Source organism: Ascaphus truei, chromosome 3 (genome assembly GCF_040206685.1).
Source record: "Ascaphus truei isolate aAscTru1 chromosome 3, aAscTru1.hap1, whole genome shotgun sequence".
Lineage (NCBI taxonomy): Eukaryota > Metazoa > Chordata > Amphibia > Anura > Ascaphidae > Ascaphus > Ascaphus truei.
This window is the reverse complement of record NC_134485.1, coordinates 398175442-398197777: the sequence shown is the minus strand read 5'-3', so window position 1 is coordinate 398197777 and position 22336 is coordinate 398175442. Positions and strand designations below refer to the sequence as shown.

Genomic DNA, 22336 nt, shown 5'->3' with positions numbered 1-22336 from the left:
GGAGATTTCCCGGCTTGCGGTACCGACCACACTCGAATAAAGTGTGTCGATACTGTACACTATTCATTACTATGTGATTCTCCTCGTATTAGTCTCGCATTGGGTCAACACCTCCCCATCAATATTATAATTTCAACTGTTCACTAGAGTTTTTTTTGTTTTTTTATGAGTACCTGAGCACCTTTCCTCAGCATACCTTACCCCCTAACAGGACGAGGCCTAAGCCCTCTCCTATCCAGTAGAGATTTACTGATGCGTTCTCATAGCAGGAAGGGCAGCCCAGAACCCTTACTCTAACCTCTAGAGGGAAACCCCCTCCCTCCCAGGGGAGTGGCTTGTAAACCGGCCTCCTATCATCATAGGCCCCCCTTGTAATACCAGGTTACTCCTGAAATTGGGCTTGTGGCTCTCAGACGGCTGTCCAGCCATCACTATCAATCTTTGGAGAATCCCGTGGATATCGGGATGTCCCCCAGTGTTTAGCAGGGTCATAGAAGTCTCCGCTCCAGGGCCCTTGAGCCGGAGGTATAGTGCGTGACATTTAGAGCACCGAGAAGTGGATCCCAGTGAAGGTCCCACCCGTTCACACAATGGCCAGACCAACTGGAGGGAGTTCTCCCCATCATGGGGAAGTAATAGCAGCCCTCCGGAGAGAACAAAGTGAGGGCCCTTCTTCTCATCTATCGTCACAGCTATATGGGAGGGAGCGAGTAGGGGTGCACCTGTGCAGAAATACTACCATGTGCGACTGTGACTAACTCCCTGCATCTGCAACTCGGTAGCAGATAGACACGCCTTCAGCTCCTTCCTCTGGTAATACAATAGTACGGCTGTGGAGAACAGGGTGTGACTTGGCTTTCACATCAATCCCGGATAATTCTGCCAGGAGGGCATGGCTAGGCTTCGCGCCAAACCCAGAGATTTGCAACAGAGTCTTGCAACTTTGCAATAGCTGCCCTGCGGTCTTCTGTTTTCAGCGGGAACTGCCATTTTACATTGATAAAGCACATAATACAGCTCCCTTTTCGGGAGCCGCGTTTGCATGGCTGCAGCTCCTCAAACGAGGTTCAGGACATCTGCAGATCAAGCACCCCTCCTCGGATACCTGCTTGTTCACACAAAATTGGAATAGCACGGATGGGCCGTAGTCTCATCGGTGAAGCCTCAAGGCACTACCACCACTCCTCTTGGTTAAAATAGCACAGGCGGGCAGTAGTCTCTTCTGTGGAGCCTCAAGGCACTACCCCCACTCCTCTTCTTAATAATTAGAGCACAATGCGGAACACGGATTCCCTTTGGTGAAGCATCTGGGATACCACCCCCGCACCTCTTTGTAGTAATAAAGGTTTTTCACACACACAGCACGTGCATGTACTTGTTGAACTAGGAGCATACCTACTTTCTATGCTATGAAGCTTGTCCTGATGCAGATCTCAGCAGTGCCTCCATTTGTAACACCTTTTCCCCCACCCTAAGTGAGATCAAGTAGCTACCGGTGTATTCTGGTGCATACCTGTGAAGTAGAACAGAAGGCCTGAGATCTCCAGGGTGGTACAGGGAGACATCAAGAAAGGCTATCAGGGATGGTTCTTCAGTCAAGCGCGTTCAGTGCCTCCATCCTGTGAGGATCCTGGTGCAGCCAGGATGGTCCTCACAGGCAACTCTTCTTGTGTGCTCAAGCAGCAAGCATCACATAATGGATGGTATAACTGGGTTCATTGAATACAGCATAGCAGTACAGGTTCCCTTCCCTGAAGGCAGTACCCCGGGCTTGGGGCCCTGAGCACCCCTCCTCAGCATACCTTACCTCCTAACAGGGCAAGGCCTCATCGCTCTCCTATCCAGGAGAGACTTACTGATGCGTCCTCATAGCAGGGAGGGCAGCACAGAACTAATTCCTAGAACCCTTAGGCCTTGCCCCCGCTGCCTGCTACAGCGTCTGCTGTGGCGGACGCTGTGCTCACGAGAGCCCTCCCCGCAATGGCGCCGGGCCCGCTGCGAGGGGGGGCCGCAGCGCTCGAGGGAGAGCTACTCCTGCTCTCAATAGAATTGAGAGCAGGAACTCGCGTCGAGCGGCTAGGCACGCCCCCCGGCGGTTCAGCCAATGAGGGCGAACCTGCCGGGTGACGTCATGGCCGCGCCCCCGTCACTCCTCCGCCACGCCCCCCCCCCCCCGGTCTCTGCTCCTGCAGTGAGCTGCAGACCGGGGAATCGCCGGAACGCGCAGCCAAAAGCGCGGGCGCGCATTACAGCGCCGTGACCGGGGCCTTAGCCTTACTCTAACCAGAGGGAAACCCCCTCCTTCCCAGGGGAGTGGCTTGTAAGACAGCCTCCTATTATCATAGGCCCCCTTTGTAATCACAGGCTACTCCTGAAATTGAAACGAAGTTGATCCAAGAGGGATCAGAAAGATCCTCCAATTATATGCACTCTATAGTATATGGGAGATGTTTTATGGACAAGATTAGTCCTGCAATGGTATCTATAACATACTGGACTTGTCAAAGTGTGCATTAATACAGGGGGGCGCAAACTTTTTTCCCTGCGCCCCCCTACCGGCAGTCCCCTCACCTCCGCGCCCCCCCCCCCCCTGACCCCGGCTCCGGCGACATGACATCACGTTGCCATAGCATCTTAGATTTAGTCACATTCCTACACCATCACCCTAAACACTAACTTACCTTAATTAAACTATTAATATTATTATTTCTTAGATGCCCTATAGTTATCATCATGATATTGTCTATTTGGTCCATTGTGTTCATACCAAACTGCTTGTATGCAGAGTGTCAGCCAGGTCTATGCTTATGTTTATGTTTCAAGAATGGCCATAAACCTAACTATGTTCATTAGATCTATTATGAGGTATGCCCTTAAGCACATATCGCTAAGATATAAGTGCTCATTTTTTCTGTGCTCATTACCCACTTATATGCAGTGTCACAAGTAGAATTTGTTTTTAAAGACAATTATTTTCACTATGTTCATCCGATCTGTCATACTCCTTTGTTTACATTACCTGGTCCGATATCCTGAGCATCTGATTGGCTCCTAATCCACTATCCATCCTTATTGGTGAATAGATAGTTACAGTGGCGGCTGCCCGGAGTCTAAAGCGTCCGCCACCGCGGGTATTTTTAAACCCCGTGCAGACGCAGGCTTTTTTTTTCTGGTGCCGCAGACGCTTCCATTGTTCAGCGCCATTAGCGCTGATCGGAGAAACGGCCGCACGCGGCCGTGAGATGCGGCTGGCGCGCGGTCAAGTTCGGCGCCAGAAAAAAAAAAACACAGAAAATTGCGGTTAAGCTTTAGATTAAGCTTAGCCGCAACAGTACGCCTTCGTTTCCATGGAGCATAAATACTTACTCGCCAACGAAATGAAGGAGCAGTACAGTATGTGACTATGTGGGAAAATGATATCTAGCGCTCAAAGAAGCTGGAGACCGACTGTACCACAGACTACACAGAAAATACACTCTGACACCCTACCTACTGAAGGTAAAAGACCCAAAGCAGAGACAGACCTTGGGTGAGTACAGAATGAGTGCCAACAGCCTGGAAATAGAAACAGTCAGACACAGAGAGAACTGGAAGCCCTGGGAAATGAGACTGTGCCAGCGATGTGAGCTAGGAGAGGTAGAAGATGAAACAAGCTTCCTGCTGCGCTGGACACAATACTCTGAAGTGAGGAGTGCCCACCTGGAGAAACTCACAGCTTACACTACTGTGTAATCATTGTACCCTACCCCCTATTATTCACGCATTGGCAATACTGAAATGCTCTTTCATCAATGCAATAAAGGAGAGAAGGAGAGAGAGAGACAGAGAGATCACGAACACCAAAGAGACCAAGGGTACTTCTTTGCCACTGATTACTACAAAGCTTACTTTTTACATTTCAAATGTGAGTACAAACTTTGGAGGACTGCTTTTTTCTATTGCTGAACCATTGCAATCCTGCACTATTGTGTTTCTTTTTTCTCTTTTTTCTATGATTCTCTGCTCCCCTTTTCCTTTGAAGACATCTTCAACGCCTAGCCTGCACAAATTCAGGTGGCACGGTAACACAGATTGATCACAGCCATGTAAATAGACACTTGATGTAACCACCATAGGAGACAAGCAAGAAGAGTTACACACACACACACACACACACACACACACACACACACACACACACACACACACACACACACACACACACACACACACTTTTTGTCTTTTTCTTTATACATGGTCACTATCCTAGTACTGTAGCATGTCTTTTGACACAAATATATAGGGTGTGGTAGGTTTGGGTTCTGAGCTTACAGCGACTGTGTGTGTGTGTGTTTGTAAATTTCAATTGGTAATCAATTTGGAGGTTTGTGACCCTTCCTCTCTGGTTTCAAGCTCTCCTGCCCACCTTTTTAATTGCAGTTCTTGCTATGCACCAGTGAAAGACCAGCCACCAGACGAAGTATGCGCTGACATACAAAACATACGTAGGGTTTTAGGACACCACGACCGTGGCGCCATTGAAGGAGGCGGCTCGACCCGATATCCGAAAGTATCCCGTTCTGATAACCAACTGACACGGTCTTAAAGCGGTGGTTTTTGCTGACATACACATTGAGCGTGGGTACACCGGCACCTAATGCTCCTTGGTTCTGCATGTTGTTTGTTGTTTTTCTGTCACTAAGGCTGAGAATAACCTTATAGTGTGAGCTGAACTTTGCCTCTATCATTACGAGGAAATAGTACTAAGTGGCGTTAAAGTGCTGATGTGTTATTATGAATGTGGGCATACAACAACAGACTAACAATAGGACAATTATTAGCCGCAAACTATACAGGTTTAATTGTTGCCAGTATATCAGGTGTCTACCCTGGGGAGTTCACAGACAGAAAGAATTTGCTACCAAGTGTGTGTTCCATTTTAAACATCCTTTATGTATGCACTAGATACATTCGTAGTTGTAAATGAAACTGTGTAGCTTGCACTACTTCTGGGGCCCTATTGATTAAAGAGGATGCTACATGACTTTGGTAGCGAGCAAGGACATTGTTCATGCAGAAAATTGGTGACAGTTTCTCTTTTTTCTTCTGTGTTTTGCTGGTCCATATTATTGTTGCAAGTTAAACTGTATAGGTTACAAAATAACACACAACTTTATGCGCATCAGCAGCATCAAGATCATGCATTAAATAAACACCATTACAGTACCAATTTGTGACTTTAACTATTCTGACTGGATTAATATGGTTAACATATTTATATGTACCCCATCTCTTCAGTAAGTACCACGAACGAGCCACCCAATCTGGGGATTTTAATATTACTGTGTATATATATTTGTATCGTCGTCCCTGTTAATTAAATTCATTAAAAAAAAAAATGTTTGCGTCTTGTAATTAGATACCCACTCTAGTGTGTCATTTTGAAGGGAGAGAAATATTATCTCCTTAAATGGGACAAATGATTGCCCTGACTATTATAGTCCATTAAACATTATAGAGACTGAGTGCAGCTAATTGGGATCTGTAAACAGTGCATTTTACATTTCTTGTTGTTAAAATACTCTGGCCAAATAATTGAACTAAATGACCCTTGCTTATGAAAAGATAAACAGATCAATATTTACTGTAATTATATAATTTGTCACTGTCCTAGTAGAACTCCTTTTGACACAAAAACAGTATATATGATGTGGTGGGTTTGGGTTCTGATCTTACAGGTGCTGTGTTACAAATAACATATTAGTACTCCTCTGGATATTGTGGATTTCACCCGCATTTCATTTGCGGTACATTAAGTCCTAGCAGACAGATACTTGATGTTACTGATTTGCTTAATCACTTCTCATGGTACTTGCTACTATATTAACTCTTGTGAGAAATGTCATAATTACTGCTTTCACAGAAAGTCCCATCTGTACAAAAAAAATAACATTATCCATAAATTCAGATATCAAATGTAGTTACAATTGTAAGTGGAATCATAAAAGCGGACAGTGACATTTTAAGATAAAAATGTTTTTGGAAAAACTCATCACAACCACTTATATGTGCATTAATCAAGCCAACATTTTCTTCTGAGGTTACTTACAGGTAATGCAGACTAGTAGTGATCTCACAGCAAGTTCACACAAGAGCTTCCATTTTTTCTGTACTTTGGATGTAATTGCTGGCATGATAATCTCTGCTGGAACATAGTATTGAATTGCGTAGGTCACAAAAATCCCAAAGGAATAGAGAATCTTTACGAGTTGATATAACCTGTTAAAACATTTGCATTTGGGCTTAGTCAAAATTCTTATCCACGCCATCATTTTTTTTTTGCATACATTACATTTTCATACTGATGTTTAAAATAATTTAAGAGACTATATGGGAACGTCTAATGATTTTGTGACATCTTTTAGTGATGCTGATCAGTATGATGCTTGTGAAATAAATGTATTTAACACACACATTCCCAGTTAGCTCTAACTCCAACACCCACCACATTATATATATATATATATATATATATATATATATATATATATATATAGTTATACGTTACCGTTCCAAGGATTGGTAAACAAGAGACAGCACTCAATGTTGAAAATCAAAGTGTATTAGTGAAAGCAAAAATACATCCAGAAACCCAACGTTTCGGTCCTACAGAATGGGACCTTCCTCAGGGGGAAGGTCCCATTCTGTAGGACCGAAACGTTGGGTTTCTGGATGTATTTTTGCTTTCACTAATACACTTTGATTTTCAACATTGAGTGCTGTCTCTTGTTTACCAATCCTTGGAACGGTAACGTATAACTACATTCTCTATATGGGACGTGCACCTGTGGCTTACCAGCACCTATTGGAGTGCCAACTGCCTTATCTGACTATATATATATATATATATATATATATATATATATATATATATATATAATGTCAAAAGGAGAGCTACTGACCGTGGCAAATGTATACAACAAAAGACAGGGGTGTCCAATGCTACATCCAATTGACAAAACATATATGGTAATAAGTATAAAGTTTAAATACTTCAATAATAATATTTTCTTGGTTATTTAGTTAAACCCTTTGGCCAAAGGATCATAAGCCTGCATACCAACGTCAAGGTATAACCAAATTTGCAGGTCCTAACACTAAACTGTGAACATTAGTTAGGACCTGCAGATTTGGTTATACCTTGACGTTGGTATGCAGGCTTATGACGCTTTGGCCAAAGGGTTTAACTAAATAACCAATAAAATATTATAATTGAAGTATTTAAACTTTATACTTATTACCATATATGTTTTGTCAATTGGATGTTACATTGGGCACCTCTGTCTTTCGTTCAAATAAACGTATTAAAAGAAAAACAGAATAATTCTGAATTCTGAGACTTGCTTTTAATAAATATTTGGTCTGCTACAGATGTGCTACAGATGTGCTGAACGTTATTACTACCCGTGGCAAGCTCCCATAGGTAAAATAGAGCAATAGCCCTGGCCCTTCTCATGCATGGCTGATTGAAAACAATCGCTGCTTCTCCCGTTGGCGCATTGTGCATGTTCCGCTGCAATAACGTTGGCTACATCTGTATTTCAATTTTATTTTAAAGCATTATTTAACAGATAAAAAATCTCCCAGAGATATTCAGACACAAAAATGAAGGAAAGGAGGAGCACAAAAGAGACTTGATTTGAGTTTTGAAAAACTTCAATAAGGTGTTCACAGCATCAGAGCTTTTGGTGTTGGGTCTGAGGAAGGGACACATTAGTCCTGAAACGTTATCTGTACTAAAGCTCTGATGCTGTGAACACCTTATTGAAGTTTTTCAAAACTCAAATCAAGTCTCCTGTGTGCTCCTCCTTTCCTTCATTTTTGTGCCATTATCAGGTCCAGTCTTGAGACGCCGGGACCATTGGGAGGGAAGCACCAGAAGCAGAATTATACCGGAATGTCTTTATTAACAGTGGTGTGCCATTTATTGCTATGATTGCTCTTATACTCCAGAGATATTCAGGCTGTTTTTTTTTAATTCTTTAAATAATTTTTATTTCAAATAAGTTTCACTGTCCTGTTAGGATTGTGCGTCAAATGTCAATGGGGGTTAATACCGCCCAAACTGAAATTGGCCGACAAGGACAAGAGGAGAAATACAAATCTAATCTACTTTGTGGAGTAGAATTTTTCATTAGCATGTTAATAGCTGTTCTATCAAACCGGCTGCAGATTCCTGCATGTCAAAAAGTACAATGCTACATACTAGGCTTTGTATCAGGTGTATGATCAGTTTGACATCTAACTGCCAATAATACCACTTTTTATATACTTGAATGGGCTTATCTGGAAAGGGGCTTGTCGTGCCTTAACAGGCTCAGAAATAGTCTTTCTGCTGCACAATCAAAAACAATTTCTTGAGGCCTTACAAAAATATGAGCAATTTGTCACTTTTTAGTTATTTGCAGGAATCAACCATGATTGTAAAATGTATTAGAGTTCTTCTCTGTAAAAGGAAAAGATTAAACACGCTTAGCCTAGTATATGAGACACAATAAAGATTTAATGTTTGCATGGGATCCTGCAGGCTTTTACATTTTGTCCACAATTTGTGACTAAATTATGCCTCATTTAAACTAAGAAATAAGAAAGAGTTGAATATGTTTGCACATTTCGGGCTTTATGCCTGTTAGAGAGAATGAAGAGTAAGAAAGCGGATAAAGGATTGCAAACTTTTACACTGTACTGTATTCAGCTTTTAATAAAAAACTAGTTTGAGTAAAAAGATGTGTGTTGACCAACCAAGATAGGTGTTCGATCCTAAATTAGAAGGCATGGGCCAATACCAAAACCAAAAGAGGGGGGAGGGGATGAACGTATCAAAATAGATGATACCAATGCTCTCTGCTCAAATGCTTTCCTGCCTAGATCCTAAAAAGTGCTCAAAGGTTGATGAATAAGAGCTGGGCACTAATTTATCAAGCCATACAGGTGGCCCGACGAGTATTCTAAAACTTGCCTTGGAAAATCTGGGGCCATTACCAACAAGGTCCAGGTACATGCTGGGTACATGCTGCAACATTTCAGTGACATTTCTGCAGACAGACTAATGGCCCATCGGATTAACACAGCGGGGGTCCCTCATTCAGTTTGAATGGGACTGCCATGGACCCCCGCTGTGTTAATCCGATGGGCCATTAGTCTTTCTGCAGAAATGTCACTGAAATGTTGCAGCATGTACCTGGGTCTTATTGGTGATAGCCCCAGAATTTCCAAGGCACGTTTTAGAATACTCGTCGGCGCACCTGTACATATCCAACGTTTCGACTGTGCTTTACAGCCTTTTTCAAGGAGACAGCTAATTGGAATAAAATGACGATTTTCACACAATTCTTATAAATACACGTTTAAGCTTAGCTTTTAAAGATTTTTTTTTTCACCCAAATTGGGAACCATCAAATGTTTTATTTTTTTACAGCAAATGTTGATGTATTTCAAACATTAGTTTCAGACACATACATCTCTAGTTGCAATCTCACCTGAAATAATTGTATTTTGTGTAAACCTATAGGTGATATGGCAACGTGGTTAAGGTGCGGTCTAGATTATTGACATGTACAGTATTCTGTTCGCTACTTTGGAATGTCAGTTTACCTCTCATTAGATTGTAAGCCCTACCGGACAGGAAACAATTGTGACTATATTGATCAATTATCTTCAGATTTATGTATTTAATAGATCTACATAAAGTATTATTATACATTTGTTAATTGATGAAAATATATCCACAAAATACATCCTTTGACAATAATCTGTATAACTAAAAATGTCTGATCTAATTTGGACACATTGAACATGGGCAAAAGTTAGTTTGACCCCACTGACACTATCGGAGATCAGGGCATTAAAATTCTAAAAATGACATGACCAGGGAGGTTCCAGGCGGTTCCCCTCTCCCCCCCGCCTTGTACCCACATGTAACGTACAAATAAAGACAGGAAACGGGAACTGGAGGTAAAATGGCCACGGCCATTTATTTATACAGAAAACCTAATGGCGTAAATGCACTCCCTGCCAGAGTGCTCCTTTGACAGGAGGGGGAGGGGACGGTCAGCCGGCCCTCGAACCGCTGACCTCATGTCCCCTACGCAAGCGGGCTCTCTAGGTCATGGATAACTGACCTTGCCCACTTGTACTCGCCCCGGGCTCAAACGGCCCAGCTCCCAGTCTGGCAAGAACAAGCACCTACCCCCCCCAAGAGCCGCCGCGACAAAGGCAAAACTGGTCAATGACCCCTCCTGCTCGGAACCTCGTTCCTTTCACTCAGCACAGTCTCAGCAGTTCGTGCTGTAACGGAACAAAGAACCATTAACATGGCATACAATGCATATGTCCACCTTCCTGGGAATACCCTGCCCTGCTCAACCTTCTGCTGCCGTTCATTACATGATTGCAATCACTACCTAAGGAGATGGGTGGGAGGGAAATCGTCTGGCGGGCAGCAAAAGAGGACGTGCTGCCCGCCAGCCAGGCCTTAAGTAGGCCTTCTGGGAACCCTCCCCTGGGCCGCGGAGGGAGGTGTGGGGGCTGGCCAGCGAGGGGAAGGCCAGACCCCCATGGTCATGAAGCCCCCCCGCCTACGGCTAGGGAGGCCGCTATTTATTATAGAATACTGTAACTTCTTTGTCTCTTAGACCTAGAAAGTGGCTGAGAATGCAAACTTAATGAGATTGTCCACATGGTAATGGTCTTGGTACTGTAGGCGCGGGCCTTGGTTTAAGCCAAATGCATACGTTACAGTAGAGATTTAACAGAACATATGCCAGAGTGACCAATAACACTGGCTACATTTATGCTTTCTTGAATGCAATTTATATTCATCTATGCATGGTATGTTTCAGAGATAAAGTAGCACTTTATGCTACTGTAATCTACATATCTATGTTGAAATAAAAAAAATTGGGACTGCAAATAATCAAGCTTTCCTGTGTTTCTTGAGGAAATTATATACATATATACACATACTGTACATACATACATATATACACATACATACATACATATATACACATACATACATACATACATACATACATATATATATATATATATAAATCAATCGTCGTTGTAGAGGAAAAAGTAATTAACTACATTCTTTGAGTACTAAGGAAAAGGTGATTAAAAGTTATTTTTTTACATTATATCAAGATCTTAATGAGTTTTATGTTTTGGTAGCTCTGAACTTATGTCTAAATGGGCACTTAATGAGTTTTTCAATAGAAATATCAAGAAATTCAGATATAGCTATTTCCCTGTTTTAATATTACACCTAAATAACTTTTAAAAGATGGAGTGTGCATTCTGAAGTGGGATAACTTCTAAAGCGTGATCTAATTATGTAAATTAACTCCTCAATGTGTTTCTCAAATGATTAAGCAAGCACTGAAAATATCATCCAAGAAGTCACTGTCCAAGAAGGAACTTATGCTTACAGTAAGCCATCTTCAATATGGCTTACAATATCTTCATGTGAATGACACAGGAAGGTTATCACAAAATAAACATAAGAAACTGTATTTTGCCTGTCTAGTAGTAAATTAGATCACAAAATCTTAGTAGTGGAAGCATACTGTACATGATATTGACACACTCCACATTTCTAAAGGTTTTCTGTCTTGGTGTGGAGTATTGATATTCAATTTGAGCAATATACAAATGTATATACATATAAACACTTAAGCAACACTTTGTATAAGCATTAAAATCTCAATATACGGTATTATTATATACTTGCTAAGAGGTTTAGCCTAAGGCTGAGTCCATGGTGACTGCAGCCGTGCGGAGGCGCGCTGAGGCTGAAGGAAAGCGGGTGCTTTCCCTGGCCTTAGTTCCCGCGCCGTCCGGGGGCATGTCGGGGGACGGGCCAGTGACGTCACAGAGCTGGTTCGCCCTCATTGGGTGAACCGCTCACGTGACCGGCCCTGCGCTCCCGTGAGCGCTCAAACTAAAAAAAAATTTACAGCTACACCTCCGCACACTAAGAAATGGAAACAAAAGAAACAGCGCACAACGCCAAATAGTGAAGCAAGTAATGCTATATATTAGTAATTACAGGGTAATAAATCTGCGTACATCAAAACAGTGGAATAGGTGCATTTAGTGTGTTTCACACAAGTTACCACTCAGCAACTGTTGTCAGAAGAGTCTGCAGCTTGCTTCTCTCAGCGGGGGTGCTACGTTGGTTCAGGAGCAGGATTAATGTCCAAAACCCCTCATCCAGCAGTACATCGCTCCCAAGGGGATTTCCCTTTACAGCAACCACGCTCCGTTGCAGGTATTGGTGCTTGGTGGGACCGCTCGCGCTTCCAAGCCATCTGGTGCAGCTCATATAGCTCAGCGAGCAGATCCACTGTACGGGGGTGAGACCTCAGCTCTGCAAGGGTACACTCGGCGTGCCACGTTGTCGCTCTGTCGCGGGATACTGTGTGATGACGTCACAGTCTCCGCAGCAGCGAGGGAACCGGCAGGGAGGCAGTCAAAGTCTCTCAAAGTCTCTCATATGCCCAAAATTACCACTGGGAGTAATACTAGCAGGGTGAAGCCAATGGAGGCAATGGCAATATTAAGGCACTTATCATCCAACATGTTTCGTAGAATAAACTACTTCTTCAGGGAAAGATTACCCTGTAATTACTAATACATAGCATTACTTGCTTCACTATTTGGCGTTGTGCGCTGTTTCTTTTGTTTCCATTTCTTAGAGTGTGGGGGGTGCTGAGCCACCCCCTGTGTTTATAGCAGCAGACGCCTCTACAAATACACGGTTATGTGATATAATTTTCTTCATATATACACCCTCACTGTGGTTATTGTTATTTATTTCTTGGTCACTTATTTATGTGGTTTAGTCACTGCACTATATTTATATTCTAAATTCTGGGTTAGATAGTAGCGCACAGTATTTTCTCTGTTTTTTACACCTCCGCACGCCTGCGTACGCGTGCACGAGCCCCTGCTAAAGCCGCTCTCATTGCGGCTGCAGGGGCTCACTGACAAGCATCAGCGCGCCTAAGCGCTGACCCTGGACTCAGCCTTACAGTACACAAATCATCGGTACAGTATCTTTATGAAACTTGAATAATCTGTAGGCGCTTAATGAGTTGTTTCCACAGCATTTAGCTCAATGCAGGCCTTGTGTCTTATGCACATGTGTGGGTATGGAACGCAATAGCATGTCATTCACTAGGAAGTGGGACTTCAGATGTATTTGGCTTTGGCACATTAGACATATGGCCAGGGATAAGTGTTAACTTAGGGTACACGAACAAAGTTCAATAATAGTGCTCCAATGACAGTCGGTCACATTCATATAATAATTCACAGTTTCTTGATTGTAGAGAAAAGTTCATAAAGGTGTAGTCATATGTAGGTGAGTATTGTGGTATTTAGGTGAGCGTGAGACATAGACATATATATAATGTCCTGGTGAGTGCAGTAGATGGAGATGTCTGAGCTCCAAACACTGGACTACCAATAAGGACAATGTCTAAACACGCCTGTAGACACCTTAGAAAATACCTCCCAATGAATGGTAAAGTTCAATAACTCACATAGACTTGTCCCGTTTTCTTCTGGTGGGCGTGCATCCGCAATGGAGTCAATCTAGTAGTATCCACGAAACGCGGTGAGGCAGAGCACAGCTAGACAAGGACTTCACAGGATTCCAGTGATGTGGTAAAAAACTTCTTTATTGAGGCATCATGGTGCAGACAGGAACAGGAGAACTCTTACTCTTACGCGTTTCACGCCTATTTCAGCGCTTCGTCAGAGAGTAAAGAATGAGTGTGCTGTGTCCCTCTCTTATAGAGCACACTAAGTGTTTGAAATTGCATACAGCCGCCATAACCGGAAACCGGAAGTGACGTGGCTTCGCCCGAGAACCGGAAGTGACGTAACGGGATGGAAACAGCTCCATGTTTATTTACAAACAAACCCTGTCGTCATAGTAATGGCAAGTCACTTCCTGATTCGGGAGCAATGAAAATCATATACAGAGGTGAACACAGCACAGATATCCCGCTAGACAAGTGAACAGAATTAAATAGACGCGGTGATATTTAAAAACAGAAATAATTATTAGTCAACTATACAGAGGAAAAAGTACAAACATATTATAGTAAAGCATTCAAACATGATAATACTTAAATAAAGTGATGCATATATTACATTAACCCTTCGGTCTCACAATAAGAGTACATGAAAAAAAGGGTATTATAAGCAAAACAAAGTCTAATGTATCCGAAACATAAACACTAAGGAAAAAGTGTAAAATGAAGGTATACATATTGACAGAGCACATAATAATAATGTTAGCATGTGTGCAAGATGTATTTAGGGACAAAAAGTATTGATTAACCCTTCCTATTGGTTAAAGACCCAATGGACAATATATTGGAAACTTTGTACATATGTCCAAGAATAGTTATGTACCATATGAATTTGTATACAGAGGGACAGATATGATGTTAAAGGATATATTTTGTGTTTTTAAAGGAAATGTTTTAGCTCCCAGTCTGTATTTATACCCCCGGGTGATAATGACCCGAGGGTATAAATCCAAAACATTTCTCTTTGATTGAGAATGCCTTCTCTATCACCTCCTCTGGTGTGTTTGGGGACATGTTCTAGGGCGCTGAACGTGAACGTCTCAAGTGAACCCAACGGGCAGTGATAAAAATGTTTTGACACTGGTAGGTTTAAGTCATCCTTTTTTATAGAACGTAAGTGTTCTGATATCCTAATTTTTAATGGACGAATCGTCCTACCTATGTAAGTGCTGCCACACGCACAATTCAGCTTATAAATCACATACAGTAGTTGGTTTGACATGTCATGAAATGTTTCAGTTTAAATTTTTGGCCTGTGTGTTTACTAGTGACTTCCAAAAGTGGAGTAGCAAATTTACAATATGTACAATTCCCACATTTATGGAACCCTTTAGGAAGGTTCTTGTGTTTTTGTTCTAGTGAGAATAAGCTTGGTGATAAATGATAACCAATAGTTTTGGCTTTTTTGTATACAAATTTCAGAACATTAGACACAACAGTAGCCAGATCTTTATCTAGCTGTAAGATCTTCCAATGCTTTGCTATGATAGTTTTGATATGATTAGCCTGATTACTGTAAGTGGTAATAAAGAGTGGAGTGTCTGAAGTGTGTTCAGAAGAAATGGTATGTCTTGGTTGATTTTTCTTGGATGATGTAACAAGCAATGTTTTTCGTTCAATTTTTTCTTAACACCTCCAATTTACACACTCCACTCCACAAATCACATTTTTGTTAGACTGCATCATATTCTTATTACAACACAATTATTTTTTATTTGACTAGCACTTTTATCTTCAAAAACAGGGCACTGCTATGGGGACTTCTTTTGCACCCTCTTATGTGAATTTATTTATGGGTTTTTGGGAAAACACTTATATTTTTGGTGACACTAACCCGTTCCGTAATAATATTATTTTCTATCGTCGGTACATTGACGACCTCATTCTGATATGGAGGGGAGATCACTCTACATTGGGGGCATTTATAGATTATTTGAACAACAACATCTTTAATTTGAAATTTACTTCAACTTTTCATATTAACCATATCCACTTCTTAGATATTAATTTATATGTTGATATTGATTGCAAAATTCAGACTAACATTTTCCGGAAACCCAATGCCCGCAACTCTCTCCTTAGGGCCAACAGTAGCCATCCGAGACCCTTACTACGTGGTATTTCAACTGGGCAATATCTTAGACTAAGACGGATATGCTCCACGGAAGAGTCATTCTTAAAAGAGTCAGAAATGTTAAATGACAGATTTAGGAGCAGAGGCTATTCTGAAAGCGATATTCAATCTGCTTTCAGTAATGCCTTGAAAATTGAACGAAAAACATTGCTTGTTACATCATCCAAGAAAAATCAACCAAGACATACCATTTCTTCTGAACACACTTCAGACACTCCACTCTTTATTACCACTTACAGTAATCAGGCTAATCATATCAAAACTATCATAGCAAAGCATTGGAAGATCTTACAGCTAGATAAAGATCTGGCTACTGTTGTGTCTAATGTTCTGAAATTTGTATACAAAAAAGCCAAAACTATTGGTTATCATTTATCACCAAGCTTATTCTCACTAGAACAAAAACACAAGAACCTTCCTAAAGGGTTCCATAAATGTGGGAATTGTACATATTGTAAATTTGCTACTCCACTTTTGGAAGTCACTAGTAAACACACAGGCCAAAAATTTAAACTGAAACATTTCATGACATGTCAAACCAACTATGTGATTTATAAGCTGAATTGTGCGTGTGGCAGCACTTACATAGGTAGGACGATTCGTCCATTAAAAATTAGGATATCAGAACACTTACGTTCTATAAAAAAGGATGACTTAAACCTACCAGTGTCAAAACATTTTTATCACTGCCCGTTGGGTTCACTTGAGACGTTCACGTTCAGCGCCCTAGAACATGTCCCCAAACACACTAGAGGAGGTGATAGAGAAGGCATTCTCAATCAAAGAGAAATGTTTTGGATTTATACCCTCGGGTCATTATCACCCGGGGGTATAAATACAGACTGGGAGCTAAAACATTTCCTTTAAAAACAAAATATATCCTTTAACATCATATCTGTCCCTCTGTATACAAATTCATATGGTACATAACTATTCTTGGACATATGTACAAAGTTTCCAATATATTGTCCATTGGGTCTTTAACCAATAGGAAGGGTTAATCAATACTTTTTGTCCCTAAATACATTTTGCACACATGCTAACATTATTATTATGTGCTCTGTCAATATGTATACCTTCATTTTACACTTTTTCCTTAGTGTTTATGTTTCGGATACATTAGACTTTGTTTTGCTTATAATACCCTTTTTTTCATGTCCTCTTATTGTGAGACCGAAGGGTTAATGTAATATATGCATCACTTTATTCAAGTATTATCATGTTTGAATGCTTTACTATAATATGTTTGTACTTTTTCCTCTGTATAGTTGACTAATAATTATTTCTGTTTTTAAATATCACCGCGTCTTTTTAATTCTGTTCACTTGTCTAGCGGGATATCTGTGCTGTGTTCACCTCTGTATATAATTTTCATTGCTCCCGAATCAGGAAGTGACTTGCCATTACTATGACAACAGGGTTTGTTTGTAAACAAACATGGAGCTGTTTCCATCCCGTTACGTCACTTCCGGTTCTCGGGCGAAGCCACGCCACTTCCGGTTTCCGGTTATGGCGGCTGTATGCAATTTCAAACACTTAGTGTGCTCTATAAGAGAGGGACACAGCACACTCATTCTTTACTCTCTGACGAAGCACTGAAATAGGCGTGAAACGCGTAAGAGTTCTCCTGTTCCTGTCTGCACCATGATGCCTCAATAAAGAAGTTTTTTACCACATCACTGGAATCCTGTGAAGTCCTTGTCTAGCTGTGCTCTGCCTCACCGCGCCTCGTGGATACTACTAAGTGTTAACTTAGGAGTATAGAGAGTTCATCAGCTTTTATACATCATCTTACCAGGCTTCTTGTGGAAGGTTCAAGGTTATGCTGCCTTTGATTTTATCTCCAAAACAAAGGTATCCCAAGGTAGCGAGGGAGATATACAAAGTAGTCACTATTGCCATGCCAATGTTAAGGGCTTTTGGAAATTCTTTTTTTTCCCTCATTCTGTTTTCCAGTGGAAGTACCTAAAATGCAAGATATGGAAAAAAAAAAAAAAGATTAAGCATGTTTTACAAAAACTATTTGTTGATTGTGATAGAAATTGTTGTATGAAGAACAAATGGGTGCCGTGACTAACAGTCTTTTTTTATTTTTTTTTGATTTCCACAAATAGACCATTTCTAAGGAAAATAAATGAATCCCTTTATTGTCTTGGCAGCAAATGGGGTTACCAAAACCTAAAAAGACTCCTGAACATACCAGTCAAGAACAATTTAGCTACATTTGTACAAATAATGGTTATTTAAGATTAGCTTACAGTACTACAGATGTAGCGGCCGTTATTCGAAACACTTCACGCGTCATGTACATCGGAATCCCGATTTGAAACCGCGGGATGAATTCCAGCCTCCCCGCACTAAGATGCGAGCGCGGTGAGTCAGAAAAACCAATTTTAGTGTTCTGGCTTTTAAAAACATGAAATTGACACAGTAGCACAGTACTGTACTCATTACAATTCATCCATTTTATTGCAAACGAAGAAACAAAATCCATGAAATTCAAACAAAACATCCGCGATATGCGCGGGTGCCTGGGGCGATTGGCCGCGTTTATGCTGCGTGGGGAACAGCAGAGAACTCAAAATCGGCGCCGTGATGTGTTCGAATAACGACCGCTGCATCAGTATATGCATAAAAATATACAAGAATGTATGCCATAAGAGACAAAAATTTACATTAACCAAGCATAATTCACCACTAAGTTCCAAAAGGCAACACAGCCTTTGTCAATAAATTAAGACAATTATCATGCTCACTACAGTACTTTGCAATGTATAAGATTTATTTCTGAGGTAGAGCAGAGATTAAACACATTTGGTCAATAGTAGGCCCATTTATAAGGTAAAGATACAAAACCATTTTTTAATACATAGATTGTGGGCCATATTTACTAAGCATTGCTAATCTATAAAACACCTTCTGGTACTGAAAGGTATCTGATGGAGTATGACCGTGTAGCAAATATCGCCTTGTGTATCCCAAGACAGGTCACAAAGTAATTTAAATTCACTTTCTTCTGTTTTTGGTTGCAGGACCTTACAGGAAAGCCAGCTTTTTAATAAAAAAGCATCTACAAAATAGGCAGTATTGCCACAGTAAGGGCAGGGTTGTAGATGTTCATTGTATATTAGAAAATATATTGTGCAGAGTCAATTAAAATCAGTTGTCTCCCATGGGAGATACGCAAGTATGTTGTTTCATTTGTATGTTCCCTTCAAAGGATCCAAATTACTAGTTACATATATTTGATTGCAGCATACACCTCCAGTTGGAGAAGGGCTTGGCACATGGGGCACAGACGTAGCCAAGGCCATGAATATAGTAGTCGCACGCACGACAGAGAGATTCGTGGTCTTTGGGATGGTGTCACAGGGGACTCCTGGAGCGGGTAGGACCTTGGTGGCTGGAACAGCAGGGGAGGCAAGGATTGTTGGGGTCAGAGGCTGTGGTCGGAGGCAGGCGGAAGGTAGCATGGTCGGGGTCACAAGCAGAGGTCGGAGGCAGGCGGCAGGTAGCGTGGTCAGGGTCACAAGCAGAGGTCGGAGTCAGGCGGCAGGTAGAGTGGTCGGGGTCACAAGCAGGGTCCAGCAACGGAAAGGCAGTAGCAGGACAGGGGAGCAGGAACTGAGACTAGGGAGCAGAGAACAAACAGGGACAAGCCAGATTAACAGCAAGGGCCTTTAATAATTACATATAGTTACATAGTAGGTGAGGTTGAAAAAAGACGTACGTCCACCAAGTTCAACCTATGCCAAATTTAGACAACAGATACTTTATCCTATATCTATACTTACTTATTGATTCAGAGGAAGGCAAACAAAAAACCCCAGTGTCATATCATCCAATGAAATCTCATAAGGGGAAAAATAAATTCCTTTCTGACTCCAAGTATTGGATTAATCCCTGGATCAATATTCTTCCCATGTATACTTATTTGGTGTATCCCTGTATACCTTTCTTTTCTACAAAGATGTCCAACTTTTTTTGAACAAATTTATTGTATCTGCCATCACAGTCTCCATGGGTAATGAATTCCACATTTTATCTGCCCTTACTGTAAAGAACCCTTTCCTTTGTTGCTGGTGAAATCTCCTTTCCTCCAACCTTAAGGGATGCCCCCGAGTCCAATGTACTGCCCTAGGGATGAATAGTTCATTTGAAAGCTCCTTGTACTGTCCCCGAATATATTTGAATATAGTTATCATATCCCCTCTTAGACGCCTCTTTTCTAATGTAAATAAATCTAACTTAGCTAGCCTCTACTCGTAAGTTAAATTGTCCATCCCCCTTATTAATTACTTGGCTCTTATCTGCACTCTCTCTAGTTCCAGAATGTCTTTTCTAAGGAGTGGTGCCCAAAATCGTACTCCATATTCAAGGTGTTGTCTTACTAATGCAATGTAAAAGGGCATAATTATGTTTACTTCCCTTCCATCCATTGCCCGTTTAATGCAAGATAAGATCTTGTTTGCCTTTGTAGCTACTGCATGACTTTGGGCACTATTGCTAAGCCTGCTGTCTACAATCACTCCTAAATCCTTCTCCATCATAATCATAATAATAATGTACAGGACTCCAACACGGAACAGGAGCATGGGCATAGGTATAAGGAGTCTGAAAATAAAACAAAGGCAAGAGAGGAACAGGAAACAGGAACTATAAGGACAGAGGACAGGGGCAACAAGAGTAGACAGAGAGAGGAACCCCAGAGCAGACAGAAACCAGCAGCACACCCAGTGGACAGAGAAAGGAACTATGGCTAGGAGTAGGATGTCTGGGAGACCCTGACAGATGGGGAGGGAGAGGCGTGATAGGAAGGCGCGGCAGAGGCATGGCCGTGATATCACGAAGCTGGTTCGTCCTCATTAGCTGAACCGGTCACGTGACCCGGCCGTTGTGCGACCATAACAAAACCATTAATCTGCTGGAAAATCTGCCGCGCCGTCGCGTGCTCTATGGCCTGCCTCATAGAGGTACGGTATTTTTTTGCCAATCATGCTGTATGGACGCAGCCTAATATTATAATGCCATGGCAACAAAGAGGACCACACAGTGCACCAATCTTTGTTCTCCTACAACTGGAAGACAATGCATATGCAAACTTCTACTTTAACGCTCTCTGATATCTCCTAATTTGGTCTAGTGGACTGAAATCAGTTTTACAATTACTAGAACAAAATTCAGGAATGAGAGTTCCTACTTAAATACACAAATCATTTACAATAGTACAGACAGCCAACTCAAACAACATAGTTGTGCTCACTCAGAGTACATTGACATGAATCAACAAATGACTCATGGAAGGTATTTTATAAACACAAAATGGTAAAGTCTGGGGCACTCACAACAAAAATGAACAGGGTAAATGCAGCAAATAGCCAGGATCACCATCCAGCCCCAAATCACATGTATAAACAAAGAAAAATCTGCAGCATTTGCTTTATTAATTATCAAAAAGTATACATTTATTCCATCTTACACACAGAAAAAGAGTGCATGCAGAGACAAAATCAATAAAAAATATATGCTCCTTATATAAAATATAGTCAAGTTAAAAACGTACATGAAAAAGAACATAATTGTACAACATCTTATGAAAATATACCTCCCACACCTTGGACGCGATGGTAAGGTAGGAATAATGTCCAGGTAAGTATGGAGTAGCTATTGCACAGTTGCAAAGCCGCTCACACCATCTTCGTGGGCACGGAATGGCGTATGGCATCACAGCGTCTGATGTAAGCAACTTGTTGACCTCACTACCTCTACACGTTTCACGTCTTAGACGCTTCATCAGAGAGGGTGGGTCTATGGATCATGGGGCTATCTTATGTAGCCCTTTTTCTGAACCCCTGAATAAAGGAACTACTAATGCTGTGTTTTACCTGTGGCTCCAGGAGCTCTAAGCCTCCGCTGGTGGGGAGCCTGGGGTCTTACCCGTTCTTAACATGGTGCAGCGCCTCCACTTACCCAGGATCCCCATTTTAGAGGATCTACCCTGAATAAGAAACATACCAACTATATTTGTGCAACAAGCAACCCTTTACTTTTCCCTAACTAATAAGATAACGCAGAATAAACACAACATGCCTTAGACATCTTACACTCTATAATCATATCATATCACACTGTGGCTCGGCCACACCTTAAAAGGGATATTGTCCCGTACACAGGTGGCTCTGCCACTCTCCAAAGGAGTATGTCCTGGTGACTAGTATTTGTATTAACCGTCTGCTAGCACACTAGTGCCCCAATTAGTTAGTGGGAGGCGGGATCAGCGCCTGGTCTTAGACGCTTCATCAGAGAGGGTGGGTCTATGGATCATGGGGCTATCTTATGTAGCCCTTTTTCTGAACCCCTGAATAAAGGAACTACTAATGCTGTGTTTTACCTGTGGCTCCAGGAGCTCTAAGCCTCCGCTGGTGGGGAGCCTGGGGTCTTACCCATTCTTAACATGGTGCAGCGCCTCCACTTACCCAGGATCCCCATTTTAGAGGATCTACCCTGAATAAGAAACATACCAACTATATTTGTGCAACAAGCAACCCTTTACTTT

At 41.6% G+C, this 22336-nt stretch overlaps 1 protein-coding gene across 3 annotated transcripts in view; it reads right to left on the bottom strand.

Moving 5' to 3' along the window:
- Positions 1-22336, bottom strand: part of SLC36A4 (solute carrier family 36 member 4) — a 273729-nt gene that overhangs the window by 162035 nt on the left and 89358 nt on the right. For 2 of the 3 annotated variants that reach the window (XR_012800035.1, XM_075592525.1), the window contains exons 9-10: positions 17576-17745; positions 6089-6258 (exon numbers count right to left, since the gene is read on the bottom strand). Coding sequence is in view for 2 of the 3 variants with exons in the window: in XM_075592525.1 (XP_075448640.1) it covers positions 6089-6258; positions 17576-17745 (340 nt within the window). In the remaining variant the exon portion in view is untranslated. Of the gene's footprint in view, positions 1-4162; positions 5124-6088; positions 6259-17575; positions 17746-22336 lie in introns of those variants that run through there. The other variant, XM_075592526.1, reaches the window with a different exon arrangement.